Source organism: Mobula hypostoma, chromosome 1 (assembly GCF_963921235.1).
Source record: "Mobula hypostoma chromosome 1, sMobHyp1.1, whole genome shotgun sequence".
In the NCBI taxonomy this organism is placed as follows: Eukaryota; Metazoa; Chordata; class Chondrichthyes; order Myliobatiformes; family Myliobatidae; genus Mobula; species Mobula hypostoma.
The window spans coordinates 175,317,944-175,342,318 of record NC_086097.1 but is presented as its reverse complement, the minus strand read 5'-3'; the positions used below and the strand labels follow the sequence as shown (position 1 = coordinate 175,342,318).

The window sequence follows — 24,375 nt, the reverse complement described above, 5'->3', positions numbered from 1 at the left end:
GCCAATGTACCAAAATCTTTCTTTACGACCCTGTCTACTTCTGACACCACTTTCAATGAATTATGGACCTATATTCCCCAATCCCTTTGTTCTACCACATTCCTCAGTGCCCTACCGCTCACCGTGTAAGGCCTACCGTGGTTGGTCCTACCCAATAACTGGAGCCTCTTCAAGAAGTACAGTCGGTTCTATCTCTTCTTGTGCAGAGCCCCTGTATTTTCAGTCCAGTCCAGCTTATTGTCCAGGCAATTTCCCAAGTATTTGTAGCCTCATACGACTTCCACATCCATTCCCTTGATGGAGATGGGAATGCAAGGTGTTTTCACCTTCCTGAAGTCTACCACCAACTCCTTTGTCTTAGTGATGTTGAGCTGCAGATGATTCAGCCCACACCACTCAACAAAGTTGTCCACCACTCTTCTTTACTCAAGCTCTTGACCCTGGCTGATACAGCCCACAACTGCTGAATCATCCGAAAACTTCTGTGGGGGGCAGGACTCCCAATTGTATCTGAAGTCCGAGATGTAGATGGTGAACAGGAAGGGGGACAGGACAGACCCCAGAGGTGCTCCTGTGCTGCCACCCACAGTGTCTGATACACAGCTCTGCAATCTCACATACTGTGGCTGTCTGGACACTAGTCTGTAATCCAGGACACTAGTGGAGCATCCACCTGCTTCCCCATGAGCTTACTCCTTAGGAAAGCAGAGAATATGATTCTCACAGTGCTGCCTGGCTCATCCAGATGGGTGTAAGCCCATTGGAGTTGGAGGGAGGGAAAGATGTGCTTTATGGTGGGATCCCATTGGAGAGGTTGGAAATAACAGAGAAGTATATGCTGGTTGCAGAATCTAGTGGGGTGAGGACAAGAGTGGTGGTAGGATGGGGTGATGGCAGATGTGCGCGAAATGAAAGAGATGTGGATGAGAACAGCATTGATGGTGGAGGAAGGAAAGCCCCTTTCTTTGAAGAAGGAGGACATTTCATTAGTTCCTGAGAACAAATGCGCTGAGACAAAAGAACTGAGAGAAGGGGATGGCATTTTTACAAGTGACAGGGTGGGAAGAGGTATAGCCCAGGTAGCTGTGAGAATCAGTGGATGTATAAACGATATCAGCAGATCAAATGTCTCCAGAGATAGAGACAGGGAGATCGAGAAAGGGGAGGGAGGTGTTGGAAATAGACCAGATAAATTTGAGGGCAGGGGAAAGTTACAAGTGAAGTGTGAAGTTGTTGAAGCTGACGAGCTCATCGTGGGTGCAGGAAGCAGCACCAATGCAGACGTCAATGTAGCATTGGAAAAGTTGGAATTTGCTACTGGTGTGGGTTTGGAACATAGACTGTTCCACGTAGCCGACAAACAGGCAGGCATAGCTGGGACACATGCGCGCGCCCATGGCTACACATTTTGTTTGAAGGAAATGGGAGGAGCCGAAGGAGAAATTATTGAGAGTGAGGACCAGCTCCTCCAGACTGTGGAAAGTGGTGGTGGAGGGGAATAGGTTGGGCCTGGTGACTAGAAAGAAGCAGAGAGCTTTAAGGCCCTGTTAGGGATGGAGGTGTATAGGGACTGGACAAGCATGGTGATTCCACTGTGGTCATCAATTACTTGAACTGTCAGTACTTGCCTCCTCCCACTCATTTACCATTCCCCATTCCCATTTTCCACTCTCACCTCATCTCCTTTCCTGCACATCACCTCCCTCTGGTGCTTCTCTCCCTTCCCTTTCTTCCGTGGTCTTCTACCCTCTCCTATCAGATTCCCCTTTCTCCAGCCCCTCATCTCTTTCACCCATCAGCTTCCCAGCTCTTCACCACCCCTCCCCTTCTCCAGGTTTCACCCATCACCTACCACCTTGTATTTCTTCCTCCCCTCCCCTTCCTCTGACCACATCTTTTTTTTCCAGTCCTGCTGAAGTGTCTCGGCCCAAAACATCAACCATTGACTCTTTTCCATAGGTGCTGCCCGGCCTGCTGAGTTCCTCCAGCATTTTGTGTGTGTTCAACCTGCACAGTAGTAACTGTCATCCCTGATAATAAGATAAATAAAATAACTGGACTCAGAACACACGCACTCTTATGACCCAAACCTTGTTTTTACTTACTTGTGCACTAAATAAACTTGCCCCATACACCTCCTTTGAACCTAGCTCCCTCTCACCTTAAATGCATAGCCTCTTGTATTGGATGTCAACCTTAGGAGAAGCATACCAGCTGCCAATTTCCGCCTCTCATAATCAGGGCAGCAGAGCTCCTCTCAACCTCCATCACTCAATTAACCACATTGCATTGATATGGGTCAGCATCCTTTAACAAACTTTTCCATGGATGAAGCAATTAATAAAGATTTAATTAGCAGTGATGATAGGAGGTTCATTCAGATGCTTGTTTCCAGATTGACCTTGGAATGCTACTAAGTACAAATGGTAAGTATAAATTGAAGAGGAAGCTTAAACTTTCTGTATTAAATCCATCCAGCAATGTATAGAAGAATGAACATCAATGTTTCAGGTAGTCACATTCCGGAAGGTGGCTCAATAAATACATTCAGAAGGGAATTGGATAAAGACTTGGAGCAAATGATTCAGAGTTGGGGGAAATGAAGACAGCAGATGCTGGAATGCAGAACCAAAAGTAAAGTGCTGGAGGAACTCAGTGGGTCAGGCAGCAAATGTGGAGTGAAATGGACAGTCAATATTTCAGGTCAAGGTTAAGCTGAAAGGCTAGAGCGGAGTTAGCCTCCATTAAGCAGAGAGAGGAAGGGGGCCAAGAAAGTGTTGGCAAGTGATAGGTCGATCCAGGTGAGGAGGGATGATTGGCAGATGGGGGAGGGAAGAGTGGGAACAGCAGCGGCAGCTGGGAATGTATCCCCTCTTTCAAAACTCTGGTGTAGAGGGTCAAAAATGGCTTTCTGAGCTGCACAAAGAATACTCTCAGCATTGAAAAAGATGACTGAAGAAACCTCTTTTTGGCCTCTCATCCAGAAGAGGATGTCGACGCTGGATTAGATCAAGACATATTCGACATAAATGAAGGTAATTTTACACCATTTGTAATCATGTGTGATGTGGATGTTGTCAATATTTACTTTCAGTAAGGTTAAGGTAATGAGAGCATGTTGTGTCGAAATTGGCTGCAACGTGACAACACCAATTCAAAATGTGCTTGGGACACCCTGTAGCAGGGGTGAAGGTTGCAATCCTCTTTCTGGCTGGTTGAACTCCTCACCCCCTGCTGTGTAGGGCTCCTCTCCCTCTCTTCGAAAGGCCTAGATAGAGGGAATATGGAGAGGATGTTTCCAATATTGGGAGAGTCTAAGCCTCAGAGCAGAAGGATGTCCCTTTAGAGCAGTGATGACGAAGAATTTCTTTAACCATAAGGTGGAATTATTTGCCACAGGTGGCTGAGCAGGCCGAGTCATTGGGTATATATAAAGTAGAGGTTATTAGGTACTTACTTAGTAAGGGTGTAAAAGATTATGGGAAGAAGGTAGGAGAATGGTTTTGAGAATGAAAATAAAAGAGCCATGATCAAATGGCAGAGCAGGCTTGTTGGGCTGAATGGCCTAATTCTGCTCCTACGTTTCATGGCCGTATGGTCTTAATGCTTGTGCAGTGCGCTGTGGTCTTCAGCTATTCTGACCTAGACAGCTGTGCCCCTCCACTGCGCTTTCTATCTGCGGTGGGCCGTGACTGATTTCGGGCAAGTAATCCATGATGACAAACAAATGCTGGCTTCACTGCTGGCTCAGTTTCACTGCTGCCTGAATCCACTTTGGTGCAGCCTGCTGTGATGGAAGTATCTTCAATTTTCAATGTTTTGCTTAATTTTAGATAGAATTATCAGAACATATAATGCAGAATTGGTTCATCTCCCCTTCCTGTGTTTATCATACACTTACCATCACTACTTTCCTCAATAGCTTGATGTGGTAGCAATCTGCACATTTTAATCACCGACTGGATGAAGCTTCTGTTGGACACACCAGTGATCCTCCCCCCACACCCCCCCCCGTGTGTTTATGGCTCCCAGGTCAAGAGCACCACACACACGTGGGAGCATCTCCTCTGCCATGGAGTCATCCAGTATGGAAACAGGCCCATTCTGAAAATTCTGTACAAGCATCTTTGCTTTAAAGACCTTTGTGAGATTCTCATTCCCTCTTTGAGACAAACTGTCTCAGTCTATTCACCTTTTATTGCTGGATATAACCTTTCCATCCAAGTACCATCCTCTTCTCCACCTTCTCCCATGCCCTTGGAATGTGGAACTGGAATAGGTTCATTATTGACACATGTACAGTGGAAAGCTTGTCTTGCATACTGTTCACACAGATCAGATCATTACACAGTGTATTGAGATTGAATAAGGTAAAACAATAACAGAATGCAGAATAAAGCGTAACAGCTACTGAGAAAGTGCGGTGCAGGAAGACAATAAGGTGGAAGATCATAACTAGGTAGATTGTGAGGGCAAGAGCCTATCTTTTTGCCTGAAGGAACCATTCAATTGTCCTATAACAGCAGGCTAGAAGCTGTCCTTGAGTGCACTGGTTCGTGCTTTTGTATCTTCGGCCCAATGGGACAGGCGGGAAGAGAGAATGTCTGGGATGGGTGGGGAGTTTGATTATGCTGGCTGCTTTACTGAGACAGCGAGAAGTATAAACCGATGGATAATGTCTGTTTATTCTCTGCAGAACTTGGACTGGATCTCATAGAAGGAGATATCATGCACGATATGGTAAGCTCGTGACATTTTTTTCTGGTATGTTGAGAAAAGCAGAATGTTTACATAAATTTACCCCATGTATTGCTATGAGGATGACTGAATTGTTTTGCATTACCTTTGAAATCAGACCACTGCCAGAAGTGCAATTGCTGATGAAAAATACAGGTGGCCAAAGATGATTCCATACTATCTGGAAGATAGCTTAGGTGGGTAATAACACGGAATGAAATCCAATTATTGTGGTACTTTAACCCAGATTGCAATTAAGTGCTTTCATTTTGCATTTCTAATTTGCAGATTCATTTTATCAACTAACTATAGACGAATTTTAGCAAGGTATTATATTTCAGCTTGACTTTTTGCTTAGATAATGTGATAGTTGTTCCATGAAGCATTTATGGTTAATTAGAGGATTCTAAACTTTGTACTTTTTACTTGACTGAGATTATTAACCAGGTCACTGGCCTTAAAGGACCGTGACTATCCAATTGTATAATTCAGTGAATTTCACCACCAGGCCTTTGTCTAGTGAGTCCCTGTAAGTAAAATCAGAGAATTAACGAACACATAAGTTCATACGATTTAAGAGCAAAGTAGACCATTCGACTCGGCAAGTCAGCTATGCCGTTCAATTATAGCTAATTTTATTTATTTTCATCCCCATCTTCCCACCTTTTCCCCATAACTTCTAATCCCCTAATCAAGGACCTATCAGTCTCCGTAGTAAATACACCCCGATGACTTGGCTGCCACAGCTCTCTGTGGCAATGAGTTCCATAGATCACCATTCTCTGGCTGAAGAAATTCCTTATTATCTCAGTTTTACATGGACATCTTTTATTCTGTGGCTGTTCCCTAGGATTCCAGATTTTCCTACTAATGGAAACATTTTCTCCACATCAGACTCTTTAGGCCTTTCAGTATCTGCTGGGTTACAATGAGATTTCCCCTACATCCTTCTGAACTCCACAGAGTACAGTCCCAGGGACATCAAACATTCCTCATACATTAAAACTTTCATTCCTGTGATCATTCCTGAGAAATTCCTCTGAGCCCTCTCCAGGGCCAGCACAACTTTCCTTAGATGCAAGGCCCAAAATTGCTTATGATATTCCAAATGTGGCCTGGCCAATGTCATACACAGCCTCAGCAGTACATCCTTGCTTTTGAATCCTAGTCCTCTCCAGAGTCAGGTAACCTCAGACCCAGAATATAACGCCAACCCTTTGGATTGGTGTCACTGGTATGAAAACCATATGCTCTATATGCAGGAAATGCTCAACTGGTCAGGGAGCATCTGTCGTGAGCAACAGAAGTGAGGTTTCGAGTTGACAATCGTTCTTGGCAATTGATTTTATTTCAGATTTACATTGACTGCATACCATATTAGAGTCAAAGAAAAGTGGAGCACAGAAACAGGCTGTTCAGCCCATCAAGTCCATGCCGAACCATTTAAACAGCCCAGTTCCATCAACGTGCACCGGCACCATAGTCCTCCATATCCCCGCCATCCACATACTTATTCAAACTTTTCTTAAACATTGAAATTGAGTTCAAATGCACCACTTACGCTGGCAGCTCGTTCCACACTCTCACAAACCTCTGAATGAAGAAATCTCCCCTTATGTTTCCCTTAAACTTTTCACCCTTAACCCATGACCTCTAATGGTGGTCCCACCCAACCTCAGTAGAAAAAGCCTGCTTGCATTTATCCTACAGTATCTATACCCCTCATAATTTTTTATACCTCCATCAAATCTCCCCTCAATCTTCTACGTTCAAAGGAATAAAGTGCTAACCTATTCAATCTTTCCTTATAGCTCAAGTCCTCCAGACCCGGCAACATCCTTGTAAATTTTTTCTATACTCTTTCAATCTTATTTACATCTTTCCTGTAGTTAGGTGACCAAAACTGCACACAATATTCCAAATTAGACCTTACTATTGCCTTATACAACTTCAGCAAAACATCCCATCTCCTGTACCCAATACTTTGATTTATTAAGCCAATATACCAAAAGTTTTCTTTCTGACCCGATCTACCTGTGACAATACTTTCAATGAATTATGGATCTGTTTTCCCAGGTCCCTTTGTTCTACCACACTCCTCAGTGTCCTACCCTGTGTTAGACCTACCCTGGTTGGTCCTACAACGTGCAACACTTCGCACTTGTCTGCATTAAGTTCAATCTGCCATTTTTGAGTCCATTTCTCCAGCTCGTCTGGATCTTGCTGCATGCTCTGATAGTCTTTCTCACTGCTTATTACACCCCCAGTCTTGGTGTCATCTGCAAATTTGCTCAGCCAGTTATCCAGATCACAAAGCCAATATCTAATCCAATTTACTACCTCATCTTGCATGCCAAGCAACTAAACCTTCTTGATCAAGCTCCTATGTGGGACCTTGTCAAATGCCTTGCTGAAGTCCATGTAGACAACACCCACTGCCTTGTCTCATTCTCCTTCTTGGTAACTTCCTCGAAAAACTCCATAAGATTGGTTAGATATGACTTCCTACACACAAAGTCCAAATACTTATATATCTAGTCCCTTAGAATATCTTCCATTAACTTTCCCACTACTTATGTCAGGCTCACTGGCCTATAATTTCCTGGTTTATCTTTCGAGCCCTTCTTAAACAGCGGAACATATCCTCCAATCCTCCGGTATCTCACCTGTTGTTAAGTATGACTTAAATATCTCTGCTAGGGCCCCAGAAAATTCTGCACTTGCCTCCCACAGGGTCCAAGGGAACACTTTGTCAGGCCCTGGGGATCTGTCCACCCTAATTTGCCTCAAGTCAGCAAAAACTTCCTCTTATGTAATCTGTATAGGATACAGCAACACCCTGCTACTTTGCCTCACTTCTAAAGACTCTGTGCCTGTCTCCCAGATAAATACACATGCAAAAGATGTACTTAAATCTCCCCCATCTACTTTGGCTCCATGCATGGATTACAATTCTGATCTTCCAGAGCAGTGGTCCCCAACCTCCAGGCCGTGGACCGATACCAGGCCGCGAAGCATGCAGGGGTGCTGCGGTAGCCGCAGTGCAACCAGCACATCTTTAAGAAAAAAGCCAAAATAAACAAGTTAATTAATTAGGTGCCACCCGGCATGTAAATATCAGCCCAGATCAGAGGTGATTGTCGATTTCACTTGCTGTACACGATGTTCACTCCTCTTTTCAGGGTGCTGGACCCTTCAGCTGTTCCATTGTTTGGTCAAATTAAACGCCAGCCCAGACAGGCTGAAAAGACAGGGCTATCAGGATCGACGTGACATGTTGAATCTGCACAAACTTCTAATAAAGTATTGGCGCTGCCGTGCTTTCTTTGTAATGACAGTTACGTGCTGGTCCCAGGACAGATCCTCTGACACTTTTCAGAGAGAGAAACGTCGATCCTTAATGCCGAAGAATTTAAAGTTATTTACCCTTTCCACCTCAGTTCCTCTAATGAAGACTGGCTTCTGGGCAGCACCTAATTAATTAGCTTGTTTATTTCGGCTTTTTCTTAAAGATGTGCTGGGTGTGCTCCAGCTACCGCTGCATCCCTGCATGCTTTGCGGCCCGGTATCGGTCCACGGCCCGGAGGTTGGGGACCACTGTTCCAGAGGACCAATTTTGTCCCTTGCAATTCTTTCGCTCTTAACATATCTCTAGATTTCTGTAGGATTCTCCACCTTCTCTCACCATTACTCTTAACCCGCGCCCCCCCCCCACCAATCAATAACATACCAATTTATGCTCAAAGACTTGGCCTCCAAGTCCTCCGTGGTAACAGTTTCCACAGATTCAGCACCCTCTTGAGATGAGGGAATTCCTGGAGGTAGCTATAGCTATACAAACACTAAAGGTAAATATTTTCCCCAGTTTATTTATTGTTTTCCTTCTTTATATTTGCAGAGTTACAACAGTAGGGATGCCATGCAGGTTAATTGGATGCTCTTACTGTGGGATGTGGGAAGGCTGGGAGACCTCCAGCAATCCTTTCTTCTTCTTTTTCAATCTTTTTATTAGTTTCAACATCAAACACATTACAAAAGAAAAGTACAGGGCAATTGGGATTGTATTAATTGATAATAATTATTGAAGTTTACAGTCAGGTAACACATAGTTAGGAGCAATCCTGATGATTTCACCCATGCGAAGTACATCCAGCTGCAGCTTTAACACTCCATGTTAAGGAATTAGAGCTGGAAATGGATGAACTATGGATTATTCAGGAAGCTAAGGGAGTGATAGATAGGACGTATAGAAAGATAGTTACACCCAAGGTGCAGGACACAGGAGACTGGGTGGCAGTCAGGAAGGGTAAAGGGGTTAAACAGTCAGAGGAAAGTTACAGCAGTCAGGTCTGTGGCACTGAGCCTGACTCTGCAATTTATAAGGGGGGGGAGAGGTGACCTGTGGTGATAGGGGGATTCATTAGTTAGGGGAACAGAAAGGAGGTTCTGTGGACGGGATTGAGATTTTCGGACGGTATGTTGCTTCCCGAGTGCCAGGGTCAGGGACATCTCAGATCAAGTACTCAGCATTCTTAAGCATGAGGACTTGATCCAAGATGTCCCGGACCCTGCAAGTTGGGAGGAAATGTACCATTGGACCATGTAGGTACCAATGACATGGTACGAAGGGCGACGAGGTACTGCAAAATGAGTTCAGGCAAGTAGGTGCTAAGTTAAAGGACGGGACTGCCAGGGTTGTGACCTCAGGATAGCTACCCATGGCATGTGCTAGTGAGGCCAGAACTAGGAAGATTATACAGTCAAACGTGTGGTTAGGGAGTTGGGGTATGAGGGAGGGCGTAAGATTTTTGGATCTTTGGGCTCTCTTCAAGGGCAGGTGGGACCTGTACAGAAGAGACTATTTGCACCTGAACTGGATGGGGACTAATATCTTAGTGGGAAGGTTTGCTAGTGCTACTTGGGTGGGGAGAGGGGTTTAAACTTGAGATGCAAGGGGATGGGAACCAGAGCTCCAGAACAGACAGTGGAGAGGTTGTAGGGGCAGCTGTTGCTAAGATCTCAGACGAAGTCAGGAATCAAAAGGTTGAGCATGGTGTGACTAATGTACTGAACTGTGTATGTTTCAATGCAAGAAGTATTGTAGGAAAGGCAGATGAGCTCAAGTCTGGATGAACACATGGAATTGTGATATTGTAACCAATAGTGAGACGTGGTTGCAGGAAGAGCAGGACTGGCAGCTCGATATTCTGGTGTTCCATTGTTTCGGAATGGACAGAGTAGCAGGGATTAAAAGGGGAGAGGTGGCTTTACTAGTCAGGGAAAATGTCACAGCAGTGCTCAGTCAGGACAGACTGGGGATCTATCTCGTCTAGCGAGGCTCTATGGGTGGGACTGAGGAATAAGAAAAGTATGACCACATTAATGGATCTATATTATAGACCATCTAACAGTCCACAGGATTTAGAGAATAAATTTGTAGAGAGATCACAGACTCTTGCAAGAAACATAAGGTTGTAAGAGTAGGTGATTTTAACTTTCCACTTATTGACTGGGACTCCCATAAGGAATGAGGGGAATATTCTGCATCTAGTGATCATAATGCCATCTGTTTCAAAGTAAATATGGAAAAAAAAATAGATCCGGTCTGCGGGTTGAGATTCGAAATTGGAGAAAGACCAATGTTGATGGTATCTGAAAGGAACTGGCACATGTGGATTAGGACGGCCTGTTTTCTAGCAAAAGTGTACTTGGTAGATGGGAAGCCATCACAGTGAAATTTTGAGAGTGGAAGTCTTGCATGTACTGGTCAGAATAAAAGGTAGAGATAACAGGTTTAAGGAATCTTGGTTTTCAAGAGGTATTGAGGCCCTGGTTAAGAACAAAAAAGGAGGTGCATAGCAGGTTTAGGCAGGTAGGAACAAATGAGGTGCTTATGGAGTGTAAGATACGCAAGAGAACACTTAGAAAAAAAGTCAGGAGGTTTAAAAGAAGGCATGAGGTTTTACTGGCAGACAAGGTGAAGGAGAATCCTATAGGAATCTGCAGATATTTTAAGAGCAAAATGATTGCAAGGGACAAAATCAGTCCTCAGGAAGATCAGAATGGTAATCTATGCATAGAGCCAAAAGAGATGGGAGAGATCTTAAATGAATTTTTTTGTGTCTGTATTTACTCAGGAGATTGGCCCAGAGTTGACACAGATGAGGCAAAGCAGTAGTGAAGTAATGGACCCTATACAGATTACAGAGGAGATGTTGCTGTCTTGAGGCAAATTAGGGTGGACAAATCCCCAGGGCTTGACAAGGTGTTCCCTCAAACCTTGTGGGAGGCAAATGCAGAATTTGCAGGGGTCCTAGCAAAGATATTTAAATCGTCCTTAGCGACAGGTGAGATATCAAAGCATTGGAGGATAGCTAATGTTGTTCTGCTGTTTAAAAAAGGCTCTAAAAATAAACCAGGAACCTGTAGGCCTGACATCAGTTATGGAAAAGTTATCGGAAGTTATTTTACACAGGATATATGTGTCTTTGGACTGATTAGGGATTGTCAGCATGGCTTTGTGTCTGGTAAGTCACATCTAACCAATATTTTGGAGTTTTTCTAGGAAATTACCAAATAGGTGATGAAGGCAAGGCAGTGGATTTTGTCTACACTGAGTTTTACAAGGCCTTTGACAAGGTCCCACATGGGAGGTTGATCAAGAAGATTCAGTTGCTTAGCATTCAAGATGAGATAGTAAATTGGAGTAGACATTGGCTTTGTGGGAGAAGCTAGAGAGTGGCAGTAGAGGGTTGCCTCTCTGACTGGAGGCCTGTGACTAGTGGAGTGCCACAGGGATCAGTGCTGAATCCATTGTTGTTTGTCATCTATATCAATGATCTGGATGATAATGTGGTTAACTGGATCAGCAAATTTGCAGATGACACCAAGATTGAGGGTGAGGTGGATGGTGAGGAAGGCTATCATGGCTTGCAGAGGGAACTGTATCAGATGGAAAAATGGACTGAAAAATAGCAGATGGAATTTAATGTAGACAAGTGCAAGATGTTGCACTTTGGTAGGGCCAACCAAGATAGGTCTTACACAGTGAATGGTAGGGCACTGAGAAGTACTGTAGAACAAAGTGATCTGGGAATACAAGTACATAATTCATTGGAAGTGTTGTCACAGGGTCGTTGAGAAAGTTTCTGGCATTTTGTTCTTCATAAGTTAGGATTTTATTCCTAAGGATGTGGAAGATTGAAGAGAAATTTCGTAGAGGTATACAAATTTATGAGGGGTATATATAAAGTAAATGCAAGCAGGCTTTTTTCACTGAGGTTGGGTGGGACTTCAAACAGAGATCGTGGGTTAAGGGTGAAAGGTGAAAAGTTTAAGGGGAACATGAAAGGAAACTTCTTTATCCAAGGGGTCATTAGAGTGTGGAACAAGACACCAGTGCAAGTGGTGTATGCGTGCTCAATTTCAACGTTTAAGAGAAGCTTGGATCGGTACATGGATGGCAGGAGATTGGAGGGCTATGGTCACAATGCAGCTCATTGGGAGTAGGCAGTTTAGGTTATTCTGCACAGACTAGATGGGCTGAAGGGCCTGCCTCTGTGCTGTACTTTTCTATGACTCCATGATTCCATCTCAGTTCTAAAGGGATATCTTTCTCTTCTGAGGTGATGCCCTCAGATCCTAGATTCTCCTGCTAATGGAAGCATCCTCTATGCATCCACTCTATCCAGGGTTTTGGTTTCAGATTTCCACCACCTGCAGAGTTTTGAATTTCACATAAAAGTTGCTGGTGAACACAGCAGGCCAGGCAGCATCTACAGGAAGAGGTACAGTTGACGTTTCGGGCCAAGACCCTTCATCCTGGCCTGCTGCGTTCGCCGGCATTTTTTATGTGTGTTGCTTTGAATTTCCAGCATCTGCAGATTTCCTCGAGTTTGAGTTCTGAAGTTCATTGGCTTATATTTTATTGGTTCAGTGATCGATAAGATACCTACCCCAAACATAATTTCTAATGGTCACTTATGTTCTTGTCATTTTTGTGGTACTGCTTTTCTGATAGTGTTTGAACAAAGTTTTTTTTCAGCAACAGTCTCTAGCTGAAACTTGTTCTGCACAGACTCTGAGTTCAAATTCCAAAATTGGGGTTTTCAGTACAAACTTCTTTTGAAATCAATCAGATCAGAAGGGATTGAGAGAGGATTATTAAACTCATTGAGTGCGGCTGGTGTGGAACTTATGGTCTGAAAGGGATCTGAAGGCAGAATCACTGAACCACACCTTGATAAACCTTTGAGACGCCATAACCTGCAATGCTTGTGATCTGGATCTGGGAAGTAGGATTAACCTAAAGTCCATTCTTGGCAAGCATGAACACAATGGGCTGAATGGCCTATTCCCATGCGGCAAATTTCAATGATTCTGTGACCCTAAGGTGAAGTTTGCAAAGGCGACCATTTGAAATATGATCTCCCGTCTTTCCCACAGATGTAAATGCTAAAGGTGTCATCCTTAAAGCTTTTGAACAATATCGCCTTAAGTCTTGCATTAATTTTAAGCCTTGGACTGGGGAAGCTAACTACATCTCCGTATTCAAGGGAAGTGGGTAAGAGCATGACTTGGTATTCCTCTAAAGACTGGTTCATTTTCTTCATTCGTTGCTGTTTTATCCATTCAGTTCCTTGGGGTTGATAACTAAGTATGTACAGTACCTTGGACACTGTTCTTAATATATGGTGAGGGTTATCTTCTGCTTGTTCATGCCATATGGACATTGCTAGTGAGGAATGCATTAATTACCCTTGGACACATTATGGAGTTGGTTTATTAATGTCATGTGCACTGAGAGATAGTGAAAAGCTTGGCTTGCTTACTGATCAATCATTACACAGTGCACTGAGGTAGAGAGGAAGGTAAGACACTGACAATGGAGATTAATGTGTAACAGCTACAGAGCAAATGCAGTGCAGGTCAGCAATAAGGTGCAAGATCATGATGAGGTGGAATGTGTGGCCAAGAGGTCAATTTATCATACTAGGGAATCACCTTATTGCAGTGGGTTAGAAACTGTCCTTGAGCCTGGTGGTACGTGCTTCCAGACTTTTGTATTTTCTGTCTGATAGAAGAGGATCCTCTTAAGAAAGCAGCCAGCATATTCAATGACCCCACCCACCGTTAAGGCAGTGAGAAATGCAGACAGATTCCATGGAGTTCCTCCAGTATTTTTCCACACACAAAATACTGGAAGAACTCAGCATGGCCGGCAGCATTTGGGAGGGAAACAACCAGTCGACATCTCAGGCTGAACCTGTTCATCAGGTTTCTTTATTTCCCTCCATAGATGCTGCCTGACCTGCTGAGCTTCTCCAGCATTGTGTGCGTGTGTGTGTGTGTGTTGCTTAAGATTTCCAGCACCTGCAGAATCTCTTCTGCCTCACCTCTCACTGATTGACAGTAGCCAGTCACTTCTGCCTATTCTTCTGGTTTGCAATTTCACTGATCATATCACAAGATGGTGAGACCAATGTCAACCTTGCTACCTTACAAACCATACAATTCTACAGACCGTTGCCATGATGTGACCCAAACTGCTGCCAAATATACAGCTTGATTCTCTGCCCCACTTCTTTCAAAAAATAATATTTGACTCATTTTCCAAGAGCTTAAGAAAAAGAAGCAAGGGGGGAAATGTGGCCCTGGATCATAGTCCACAAGTCAATAAGATTATAGCTGATCTAATACTCATAGAAGAGGGCCATTCAGCCCACCACATTGATGATAACCAACAAGTACTTCACTAATTCCCTTTGCCAGCACTTGGTCCATAGGTGTTAGTGCCTGGGTAGTTCAAATGCTCATCCAGCTGTTTCTTAAATGTTGTGAGAGGACCTGCCCTCATCAGCGTGTTTAAGATTTCAACCATCTTATGGGCAAAGGGAATTAGAACATAGAATACAGAAGAATACAGCACAGGAACAGCGCCTTCAGACCGTGATGTTGTTACAAAATGATTACGCAAATGACGCCTTTACATTAATCCTTTCTCCCTGCACATGATCCATATCCATCCATTCTCTGCACATTCATGTGTCTATCTAAGAGCCTCTTAAATGCCTCCACCACAACCCTGGCAGGACTCTCCAGGCACCCACCATTCTTCAGATGAAAAAACTTGCTCAGCACAACTTCCTTGAACTTCCCCAACCTCACATTAATTGCATCCCCTCTGGTCTTAAAGGCACGAAGTTTTTGGTTTCTCCCTCAGATCCCCTCTAAACCTCACAAATCCATGTCCTCTGGTTTGGCATGGTTGCCTTCATCAGTCGGGGTGTTGGGCCGCTATGTTGCAGTTGTACAAGATGTGTTAGTGCGACTACGCTTGGAGTATTGAGTGCAGTTTTGGTCGATCTCTTATAGGAAAGACAGCATTAAATTGGAAAGAATGCAGAGAAAATTTATAAGGGTGCTGCCAGGACTGAAGGGCCTGAGGCATAGATAGAGGCTGGGCAGGATGGGATGTTATTCCTTTGAATATAAGAGATTGAGGGGTGACCTTAAGGAGATGTCTAAAATCAAGAGGGGTATATCTAGGGTGAATGCACAATCACCCTATATATGCTCCTCAAGAAAGAGAAATATACTCCTCAGGAAATAGAATTGATAATTAGAGGGAATAGATTTGAGATGAGAGGGGAAAACATTTAAAAGAGACTGGAGGGACAACTTCTTCACCCAGGGGATGGTACATATATGGAATGAGCTATCAGAGAAAGTAGTTGAGGCAGTGCTATAAAAAACATTTAAAATACAGTACATTTGGATAGGTGAATGAATAGGAAAATTTGAGAAGGATATAGGCCAAACACAGGCAAATGGGATTTAACTTGCTTTGCACATGACTGGCATGGAGAAGTTGGGCCAAAGGCCAATTTTCATGCTTTATTAATCTACATGGAAAGAACAAACATTTCCTTTCCTCAAGCAGCCCGCAAAATTCTCCTTCTCTAATACCAACCCAATTCTCTATTATCTGACGATTCCTTTAGCCTAGTCCTCTCGCAGTTGTTGAAGAACCAGCTGCAGGTTTGACGTGAATCTCTCTGTGTGACAGGTGTTGGTCATCGGTGGGCAATCAGCAGGCTGGCAAGCAGCAGCTTTCAATCGGAGAGAGGTGTGAAAGAATTGCAACCATTGAACACGAGTTTCTCCATGCGCTGGGATTCTGGCATGAGCAGTCGAGACCCGATCGCGATGACTACGTCCAAATAATATGGGACAGGATTGAACATGGTAAAGTCAGGTGACATCCTCCAAACAGATGTCCCAGAGCCAGGTTTGGACACTTAGTCAAGTGTTTAACATGAAGATGAGAAAGATGAGGGCTGGCCCTTTTGCCCAAATAATTCGTGCTGTCCAAGATGCCCATCCAATCTAGTCCCATTTCGCCCATACTGTAATCTTCTGAATCTTTCCAATCCATGTACCTGTCTATGTGTCTGTACTGGTAAAAAAAGAGAGTTACTCAAGCGAGCATAGACACAAGGGATTGCAGACACTGGAACCTGGATCAAGAAACAAACTGTTGGAGGAACTCAACAGTTCAAGCAACACCTGCGTTGACACTTCACATTAAGACCCTGCATTAGGACTGAGAATGCAGGGGGAGATTGCTGGTATAGAGTAGTGAGGGGAAGGGGTGAGGCATGGGATGGCGTGTGACATGGAGCCAGGTTAGGAGGATTTATTGGTGGTGGGGTGGTGAGGGAGGTGCGGAGGGAGTGTTAGAGGCTGGAAGGTTATTGGCCAGTCAACAAAGGATGGAATCTGATGAGTAAAAATGGCAGATGGAAGTGGTTTGGAACAGTTCCCTTCAATACCCCTTCCCATCTGCCCATCATACCTTCAACATCACCTTCCTCACACCAGATGCCAGCATCTGCAGCCTTCACATCACCTCTCAGCCTCCGTCTCTACCTCCTCCTGCCCATCAACCCCCTCCTCACCTAGATCCATCGATCACCTGCTAGCCCCTACTTCCCCTCTCCTCCTCACCTCTTCATGCTGATGTAGAGTCCTGATGAAGAGTCTTGACCCAAAATTAGTCTTGCCTCCGCAGATGCTGCTCTCTAGCAATTCATTCTTCATCCAAACTAATCTCACTTTCCAGAACTGAGCTGGTGGTATTGCAAGTTATTCAAGTGCACATTCTAGTATTATTTAAATGTGCTACCGCCTTTTCAGGAGAGTGAGTTCCAAACTTTTACTCTCTAGATGAAGTAATGGTCCTTATCTTCCCTCTAATACTACCAACTATATATGCCCCTTACTTTGGCATCTTTCAATGCTCTACCTCAGAGACTGGTGCTGGTTGAGACATTGAATAGATTCAATGATGAGATAGGCTTCTGAGCCACTCACCAACAAAGGACACTGGGCGAGGAAGTAGAGTTGAGGCTAAGATCATTTGATCCACAAGATTAGCCAGTGATGGAGAAGGTTCAAGGAATTGTTGGAGTAACTCAGCAGGTCAGGCAGCACCTGTAGAGGGAAAAAAGACAATCAATGTTTCAGATCGAGACTGGACTGAAATTGGGAGAGGAGAGAGAGTTAGCATAAAAAGTTTGCAGAGGATGGGTAGGGCAAGAGCTGGCAAGCAATAGCTGGATCCAGATATAATGGGCAGACTGACAGATGAGCAAAGGAAGGATGGACAGAGTGACAAAGGCCCCTTATAGAATTAAAGCTTGGCAAACCTAGACCAGGGCCGTTTGGTCCAGCATGGCCAGCACCTAATTCCAGCATTCTCTTAGAAGTTTCTTGATGAGCTTTTGTTTCAATTTATTCAGGTAAGGAACACAATTTCAATAAGTACGACGACAAGGTGTCCATTTCTCAGAACATACCGTATGACTATACCTCCGTGATGCACTACAGCTCAACTGCTTTCAACAACGGCTCAGAACCAACCATTGTCACCAAGATTGCTGAGTTCAGTAAGGTGATTGGACAGCGCATGGAGTTCAGCGATTATGATCTCCAAAAAGTCAACCGACTCTATAACTGCAGTGAGTACCAGAGTTTTGTGGGCAGGGTGAACACACGTGAAGATTAGTGAGGGTGAGGGCACGAGAGACCACAGACGCTGGGACCCGGAGGGATTCACAAGCTGCTGGAGAAACTCAGCATCTGTGGAGGGAAATAGACAGTCAACATTTGATGAAAGCATCTTGACCCCAAACATCAAGTTAATATCCCAACACAGATGCTATCTGACCCACTGAGCTCCACTAGTAGCTTCTGTGTTGCTGGAGATATCGTGTGTGTTGGGAAAGATAGAGTCACAAGGACATACCGTACAACACAGCCCTTCACTAATCCCAAGTTTAAAAATTCTCTCTGTATTTGTGGTAAACCATGTATATATGTTGTAACTGGGTTACCTGTCTGGACATGCCCCTCTGCTGACTGCTCCTGTGGCTCCTCTCACAGACCCCTGAATAAAGGGGATTGTGCCACTGCTCCTCCTCTGAGTCCAGGGCAGATACTCAGCAGGGACGAGACCCATTTTACTGTTAATAAAAGCCTTTCAGTATTTACTCTACTTCCAGTCTTTTGGAGTAATTGATAGTGCATCAGTGTTTCTATCAGCTCTCCCGCCCACCCAGATTCTTCCCCTCACCCACACAGCTGGAGCAATTTACAGTGGCCAGTTAACCCCGCTAAAGGACAGGAGGATCGGTAAGTCAATTGGTCACTGTGTGTAGATATAGGTGAGTGGTAAAATCTTAGCGCAGAGGGATTTATTGAAAATACATGGAGGATAAAATTAAATGGGATTTGGTCTGGGTTAGTGTTCAATAGTCTGCATCAGTTCAGTGGGCCAAAGTACCTGTTTCCTTGCTGTAGAAGGACAGCTTCTACCTCACTGTTATAAGACCAGTAAAATGAGATGTACTTTTGAGCTCACAGTCTACCTCACATGATCTTAATACTTTATTGTCTGCCTGCACTGCACTTCCTCTGTAGTGCTTTATTCTGCATCCTGTTGTTGTTTTCCCTCCATGCACTGACATGATGAAATAATCTGTATGGATGGTATGCAAAACAAAGTTTTTGCTGCACCTCAGTGAGAATAATAAACCAACCTATCTTTCTCTGATTCTCAGTGTAGAGTGTCTCTGCACTTTATTAGATAGACCTGCTCACCTGCTTGTTAATGCAAATTTCTAGTCAGCCAATCGTGTGACAGCAACTCAGTGCATGAAAGCATGCAAGTTCAGTTGTTGTTCAGGCCGAGCATTGGAATGGGGTGGGGGAAGTAATGTAACTGGTGCTAGTTTGGGTATCTCAAGAACTGCTGATCTCCTGGGATTTTCATGCCTTGCAATCTCTAGACTTTACAAAGCATGGCGTGAAAAACAAAAACAAAATCATTTAGTGAGCAGCAGTTCTGTGGGTGAAAGCATGTTGTTAATGAGAGAGGTCCGAGGAGAATGACCAGCCTGGTTCAAGCTGACTGGAAGCCAACAAGTGACCACACTTTACAATAGTGGTGTGTAGCAAAGCATCTCTGAACAGACAGCATGTTGAACCTTGAAGTGAATGGGCCTATAGCAGCTGAAGGCCACACCAGCTTCCACTCCTGTACCTTACAATACGGCCACTGAGTAGATATTGTTGGACTTCATCAGCTTAGCATTGGTGACTTGGGACTCACTCTCTGCTGTGTGGATTTGCTTGGGAATTGGACACTTGCGATCAGAGAGTCATATTGCATGGAAACAGGCTACTCCGCCCATCATGTTCATGCTGATCTATCTGCATGAATCCCACTTTCCAGCTGCTGGCTTGTAACCTACCTTATCTAGATAATTCAAGTGCTTGTCCAGATGCTTCTTAAACACCATCAGTAACTCCTTCCAAGACACTATCCAGCAGTGTGTTCCAGGTACTCACCACCCTCTGTGTGAGAAAGGTGTGAAAGGTTTATAGGGATATTGTCAAATTGGTTTATTATTGTCACATGTACTGAGATACAGTAAAAAACCTTTTTTGCATGTCACCCACACAGATCATTTCACCACATCAGTGCATTAAGGTAGTATAAAGGAAGGCAAGGTATAGAATAAATTGGATGAGCTCAGGCTGGTATGACTGGGTTGGGCTGAAGGGCCTTTTTCAGTGTTGTATAACTCTATGACTCTAAGTTTCTGTGAAAGGAGAAGCAGAGTTAAACTTTCTGAGTGAAGACCCTTTGTAGGAAATCTATCAATGGACTCAGACTTGAAGCACTAACTCTGTTTCCCTCTCCACAGATACTGTTGTCTTGACCACAAAACACAAGAGCAGAATTAGGCCACTTGGCCCATCAAGTCTGCTTTGCCTTTCGATTTTAGCTGATTTATTTTCCCTCTCACCCATTCTCCTGCCTTCTCCCTGCGATCTTTGATGCCCTTACAAATCAGGAAACTATCAACCTCAGCTATCAACCCAATGACTTGGCCTCCACAGCCTTCTGTGGAAATGAATTCCACAGATTCACCATCTTCTGGATAAAGAAATTCATCTCTGTTCAAAAGGGATGACCTTCTATTCTGAGGGTGTGCTCTCTGGCCCTAGACTCTGCCACATTTGGAAACATCCTCTCCATGTCCACTCTATCAGGTCCTGCAATATTTGGTAGATTTCAATGAGATCCACTCTTATTCTTGTAATCTCCACTGAGTACAGATCCAGGGCCATCAAACACTCCTCATGTGTTAACCCTTTGATTTCCTAGATAATTTTTGTGAACTTACGCTGTATCCTTTCCGATGCCAACCAATTCTTTCTTAAATATAGAGCCCCAAACTGTTCATAATACTTCCAATGTGGTCTAACTAATGCTTATTACAGCCTCAAATCCTTGCATTTATATTCTAGGCCTCTTGAAATGAGTGGCCAAGTGGTTAAGGCATTGGACTAGCAACCTGAAGGTCGTGAGTTCGAGCCGCAGCCAAGGCAACGTGTTGTGTCCTTGAGAAAGGCATTTAATCACACATTGCTCTGCGACGACACTGGTGCCAAGCTGTATGGGCCCTAATGCCCTTCCCTTGGACAATATTGGTGTAGTGGAGAGGGGAGACTTGCAGCATGGGCAACTGCTGGTCTTCCATACAACCTTGCCCAGGCCTGCGCCCTGGAGAGTGAAGACTTTCCAGGCGCAGATCCATGGTCTCGCAAGACTAACGGATGAAATGAATGTTAACAATTCACTTGCCTTCCTCGCTACTGACTCAACCCACAAGTTAACCTTTAGGGAATCCTGCACTAGGACCTTCAAATCCCCTTGCACCTCCAATTTCTGAATTTACTGTCTGTTTAGAAAATAGTCCTGTCCTTTATTTCATCCACCAAAGTGCACTTTCCTATACAGTATTTCATTTGTCACTTCTTTATCCATTCCCCTAAAATGTCCAAGTCCTTCTGCAGACCCCCTGCTTCCTTGGCACTATCAGTCCCTCCACCAACCTTTGTAACATTCGCAAACCTGCTGAGAGTTTCAAATATTTTCTGTTTTTAGTTACATAAATGCAAATTCTTCTTGTCAAGGTCAAAGGCAAACTCTCAGCTTTCTTCCGTCTTGTTTCTGATTAGCCACCTCGCTCAGCTTTTTGGACAGTTGCGACTTTGAACTTGAAAATATCTGCGGCATGATACAGGATCAAAAAGACAACGCAGATTGGCAGCGAGTTTCCCAGGCTCCGGGTGGGCCTTCAACAGACTTCACCAACATGGGCAACTGTAAAGGTAAACACTTCCATTTCCAGCACAATTTAACGATACAGTTTAAATTTCACTGTTGTGTATTTGACAGTGTCTGCACAAGTTCAAGAGCATCTCCCAAACAAGGCAATCACTTATTGCCTAGGACAAAGTGGCTGGTACATGGGAACGTTGATCCCTGTAGAGATCCATCCTGACTTGGAAATTTGTCACCAGTTCTCCATTGTTGGCGGATCTAAATCCTGGAACTTCCCCTCCTGTGGCATGGTGAGATCACCTTAACCTGAATTAAAGTGGTTCAAGAATGTGGCTCACCAGCGCCATCTCATGGGCATTGAGAGATGGGGAATAAATGTTGCTCTTGTCAAGGATGCCCATGGCCCAGAAATGAACAAATGATAAGTACTTCAAAACCTGAATCAGAATCTGATTTATTACCACTTACACTTATGTGAAGTGAAATTTGTTGTTGTATAGTGCAAAGACAAAATTATAATTTATAGCAAGTAAATAGACAGTGCAAAACAAAATAATAAGAAGCCACCTTCTTATTCTGGCTTCTGTCCCCTTCCTTTTCAGTCCTGATGAAGGGTCTTGGCCTGAAATGCCAACTGTTTATTCCCTTCCATAGATGCTGCCTGATTTGTTGAATTTTTTCAGCATTTTGCACGTGTTGCTCAAGATTTCCAGCACCTGCAGAGTAGTTTGTGTTTAGGAATAATGAGTTAGTGTTCATGGGATCATGAACCATTCAGAAGTCCGATGGCAGAGGGGAAGAAGTTGTTTCTGGATCATTGGGTGTGGGTCTTCAGGTGTATGTAGCTCCTCGCTGATAGTAGTAATGAGAAGAGGGCATGTCTCAGATGGTGAGACTCTTTAATGGTGGGTTCTGCCTTCCTGGAACACAGCCTCTTGACCATGTCCTTGATGGTGGGGAATGCTGTTCCTGCAATGGAACTGGCTGAGTCTGCCCCCACTGCAGCCTCTTTCGGTCCTGTACATTGGAGCCTACATACCAGGCTGTGATGCAACTAGTCAGAATGCGCTCCACTACACCGACTCTACTCAAACTCTTGATCAATGCCATGTTTCCTCAGGGACAATGCACCAACAGATGGCTACAGTAGCCTGAAATGCCAGGAGGGATGGATGCCGGGGAGCAGTATTTTCTATTCCTGGGATGCACACACCAATTTGCAAACCAGTCACATTAGCTGAATATCAGCTAATACATTTGTGTGGGGAAAGGCTTTGGTCTTCTCAAAATGAGACTCTGTTTGTCATGTAAGGCTCCACCTGTTTGCACAGGCTGGTGAAGGTGCTCCCACTGTGCCACAGGAGGGCAAGTTCCAGGATTTAGATCCCCCAACGTGGATGAACTGATGATAAATTTCCAAGTCAGGATGATCCTCCATGTGGAGGGAATGCTGAAGGATCTGTGTCCCATGTACTAGGTGTGCAGATTTTCATAGCAGACACAAGTTGGTCAATTGCAGATAGCATGCGGTGCCTGAGGAAGTGCAGCAGGGAGACCCGGAACCTCAGTGATATGAGGAGGAGGAGACAACACACCGGAATGCAAATTCCACAGTCGGGAGAAGCTCACAGTCTGCTGGAGGTACTTGATAGGTCAATGGGTCGAGTAGCATCTGGTAGGGAAAAGTAACTGGGACCCAGATTGTCAATAGTTCCTTGCTTTCCACAGATGCAGACTGTGTGAAGAAACATGAGGACTGGGTAGAAGAGGCGTGCTTCCAGTGGCACGTCCCTGATCACCGTATGTGTGCAGGGGGCAAGGATTGTCTATGCAGGACATGAGAGGCTCTGTGATAGAGAGTCTCCGATAGCAAGAACCTTAAAATTATGAGCCCCAGAGCAAGTCAGGTGGCCCTCCACTGTAGTCCCAAAGCAAACTAGATGGTTCCCTACTTACGTGCCAAAGCAAGGCCTCCACTGTAGTCATCAAGGAAGCCAAGTAGCCCTTTACTCAAGCCCCAAAGCAAGCTAGGTGGTCCTTCTTATCACAGGACACCACTGGTCAATGTGAAGCCCAGTAATCAGTCACATGGTGCTTTGTGCTTCACCTGCACTGATTATTTGTTGTAACTGAATGAATACCTGAATTGATTTTCTGAAATGGTTCACTGGTCTGCTAGAGATATTGTGGGGCATGGAGCTCATTTGTGCATTGTTCGCTTTGTACATATGAAGGAGACAATGGAGTGACCTCCTCCCAGGTTCTAATGGATTACCTGGTTCCATCATGGCATTTGGGATGTACTGTTGTAGGGACCCTACCTGAAACCTCAACGATTCCTTTCCCCCAGAGACACTGCTCAACCTGCTGAGTTCTTCCAGCAGATTGGTGCATAATGGAACTGGAAGTGGAATTGAAATTAGTTCATTATTATTGCCTGTACTAAGGTACAGTGAAAAGATAATCCTGCATTACTGTTCATACACATCAATTCATTGCACAGTGCATTGTGGTAGAACAAGATAATGTTGATAATGCTGGCTGCTTTACTGAGGCAGTGAGAAGTCCAGACAGAGTCCATGGGAGAAAATCTCATATATCTGAGCTTGGTGCCATGGCAACTTTTCGCGTCTTGTTTTAGCAATTGCCATTGTGTGTGTCTGTCTGTGTGAGCAGGTGGTGGGAGGGAGGAAAAGGATTTGTTTTGCAGTTGTTGTTTCATTGCTTATGTCCTGTGTTGTTCTGCTGAGCATCGTGGAAACACTGCGTTGGCCCCAGAGTGCGAGTCAACACTTAGCGAGCTGCCCACAGCACATCCTCAGGCGTGTTGTACATGTGATAAATAAATCTGAATCTGACCATTGGAGTAACCCACTCCAAAGCTGTTTCAATTTATTTTAGCTAATTCCATTACTGTTCTATTGGCATGCCAAATGGAC

At 44.3% G+C, this 24,375-nt stretch overlaps 1 protein-coding gene across 1 annotated transcript in view; it reads left to right on the top strand.

Annotated features, from left to right (window-relative positions):
* Positions 1 to 24,375, top strand: part of mep1ba (meprin A subunit beta a) — a 78,554-nt gene that overhangs the window by 29,156 nt on the left and 25,023 nt on the right. Inside the window, 7 exon segments of the mRNA XM_063060086.1 lie at positions 2,985 to 3,035; positions 4,697 to 4,740; positions 4,856 to 4,934; positions 13,183 to 13,300; positions 15,806 to 15,984; positions 17,541 to 17,759; positions 21,331 to 21,483. Of these exon segments, the coding sequence (XP_062916156.1) occupies positions 2,985 to 3,035; positions 4,697 to 4,740; positions 4,856 to 4,934; positions 13,183 to 13,300; positions 15,806 to 15,984; positions 17,541 to 17,759; positions 21,331 to 21,483 (843 nt within the window).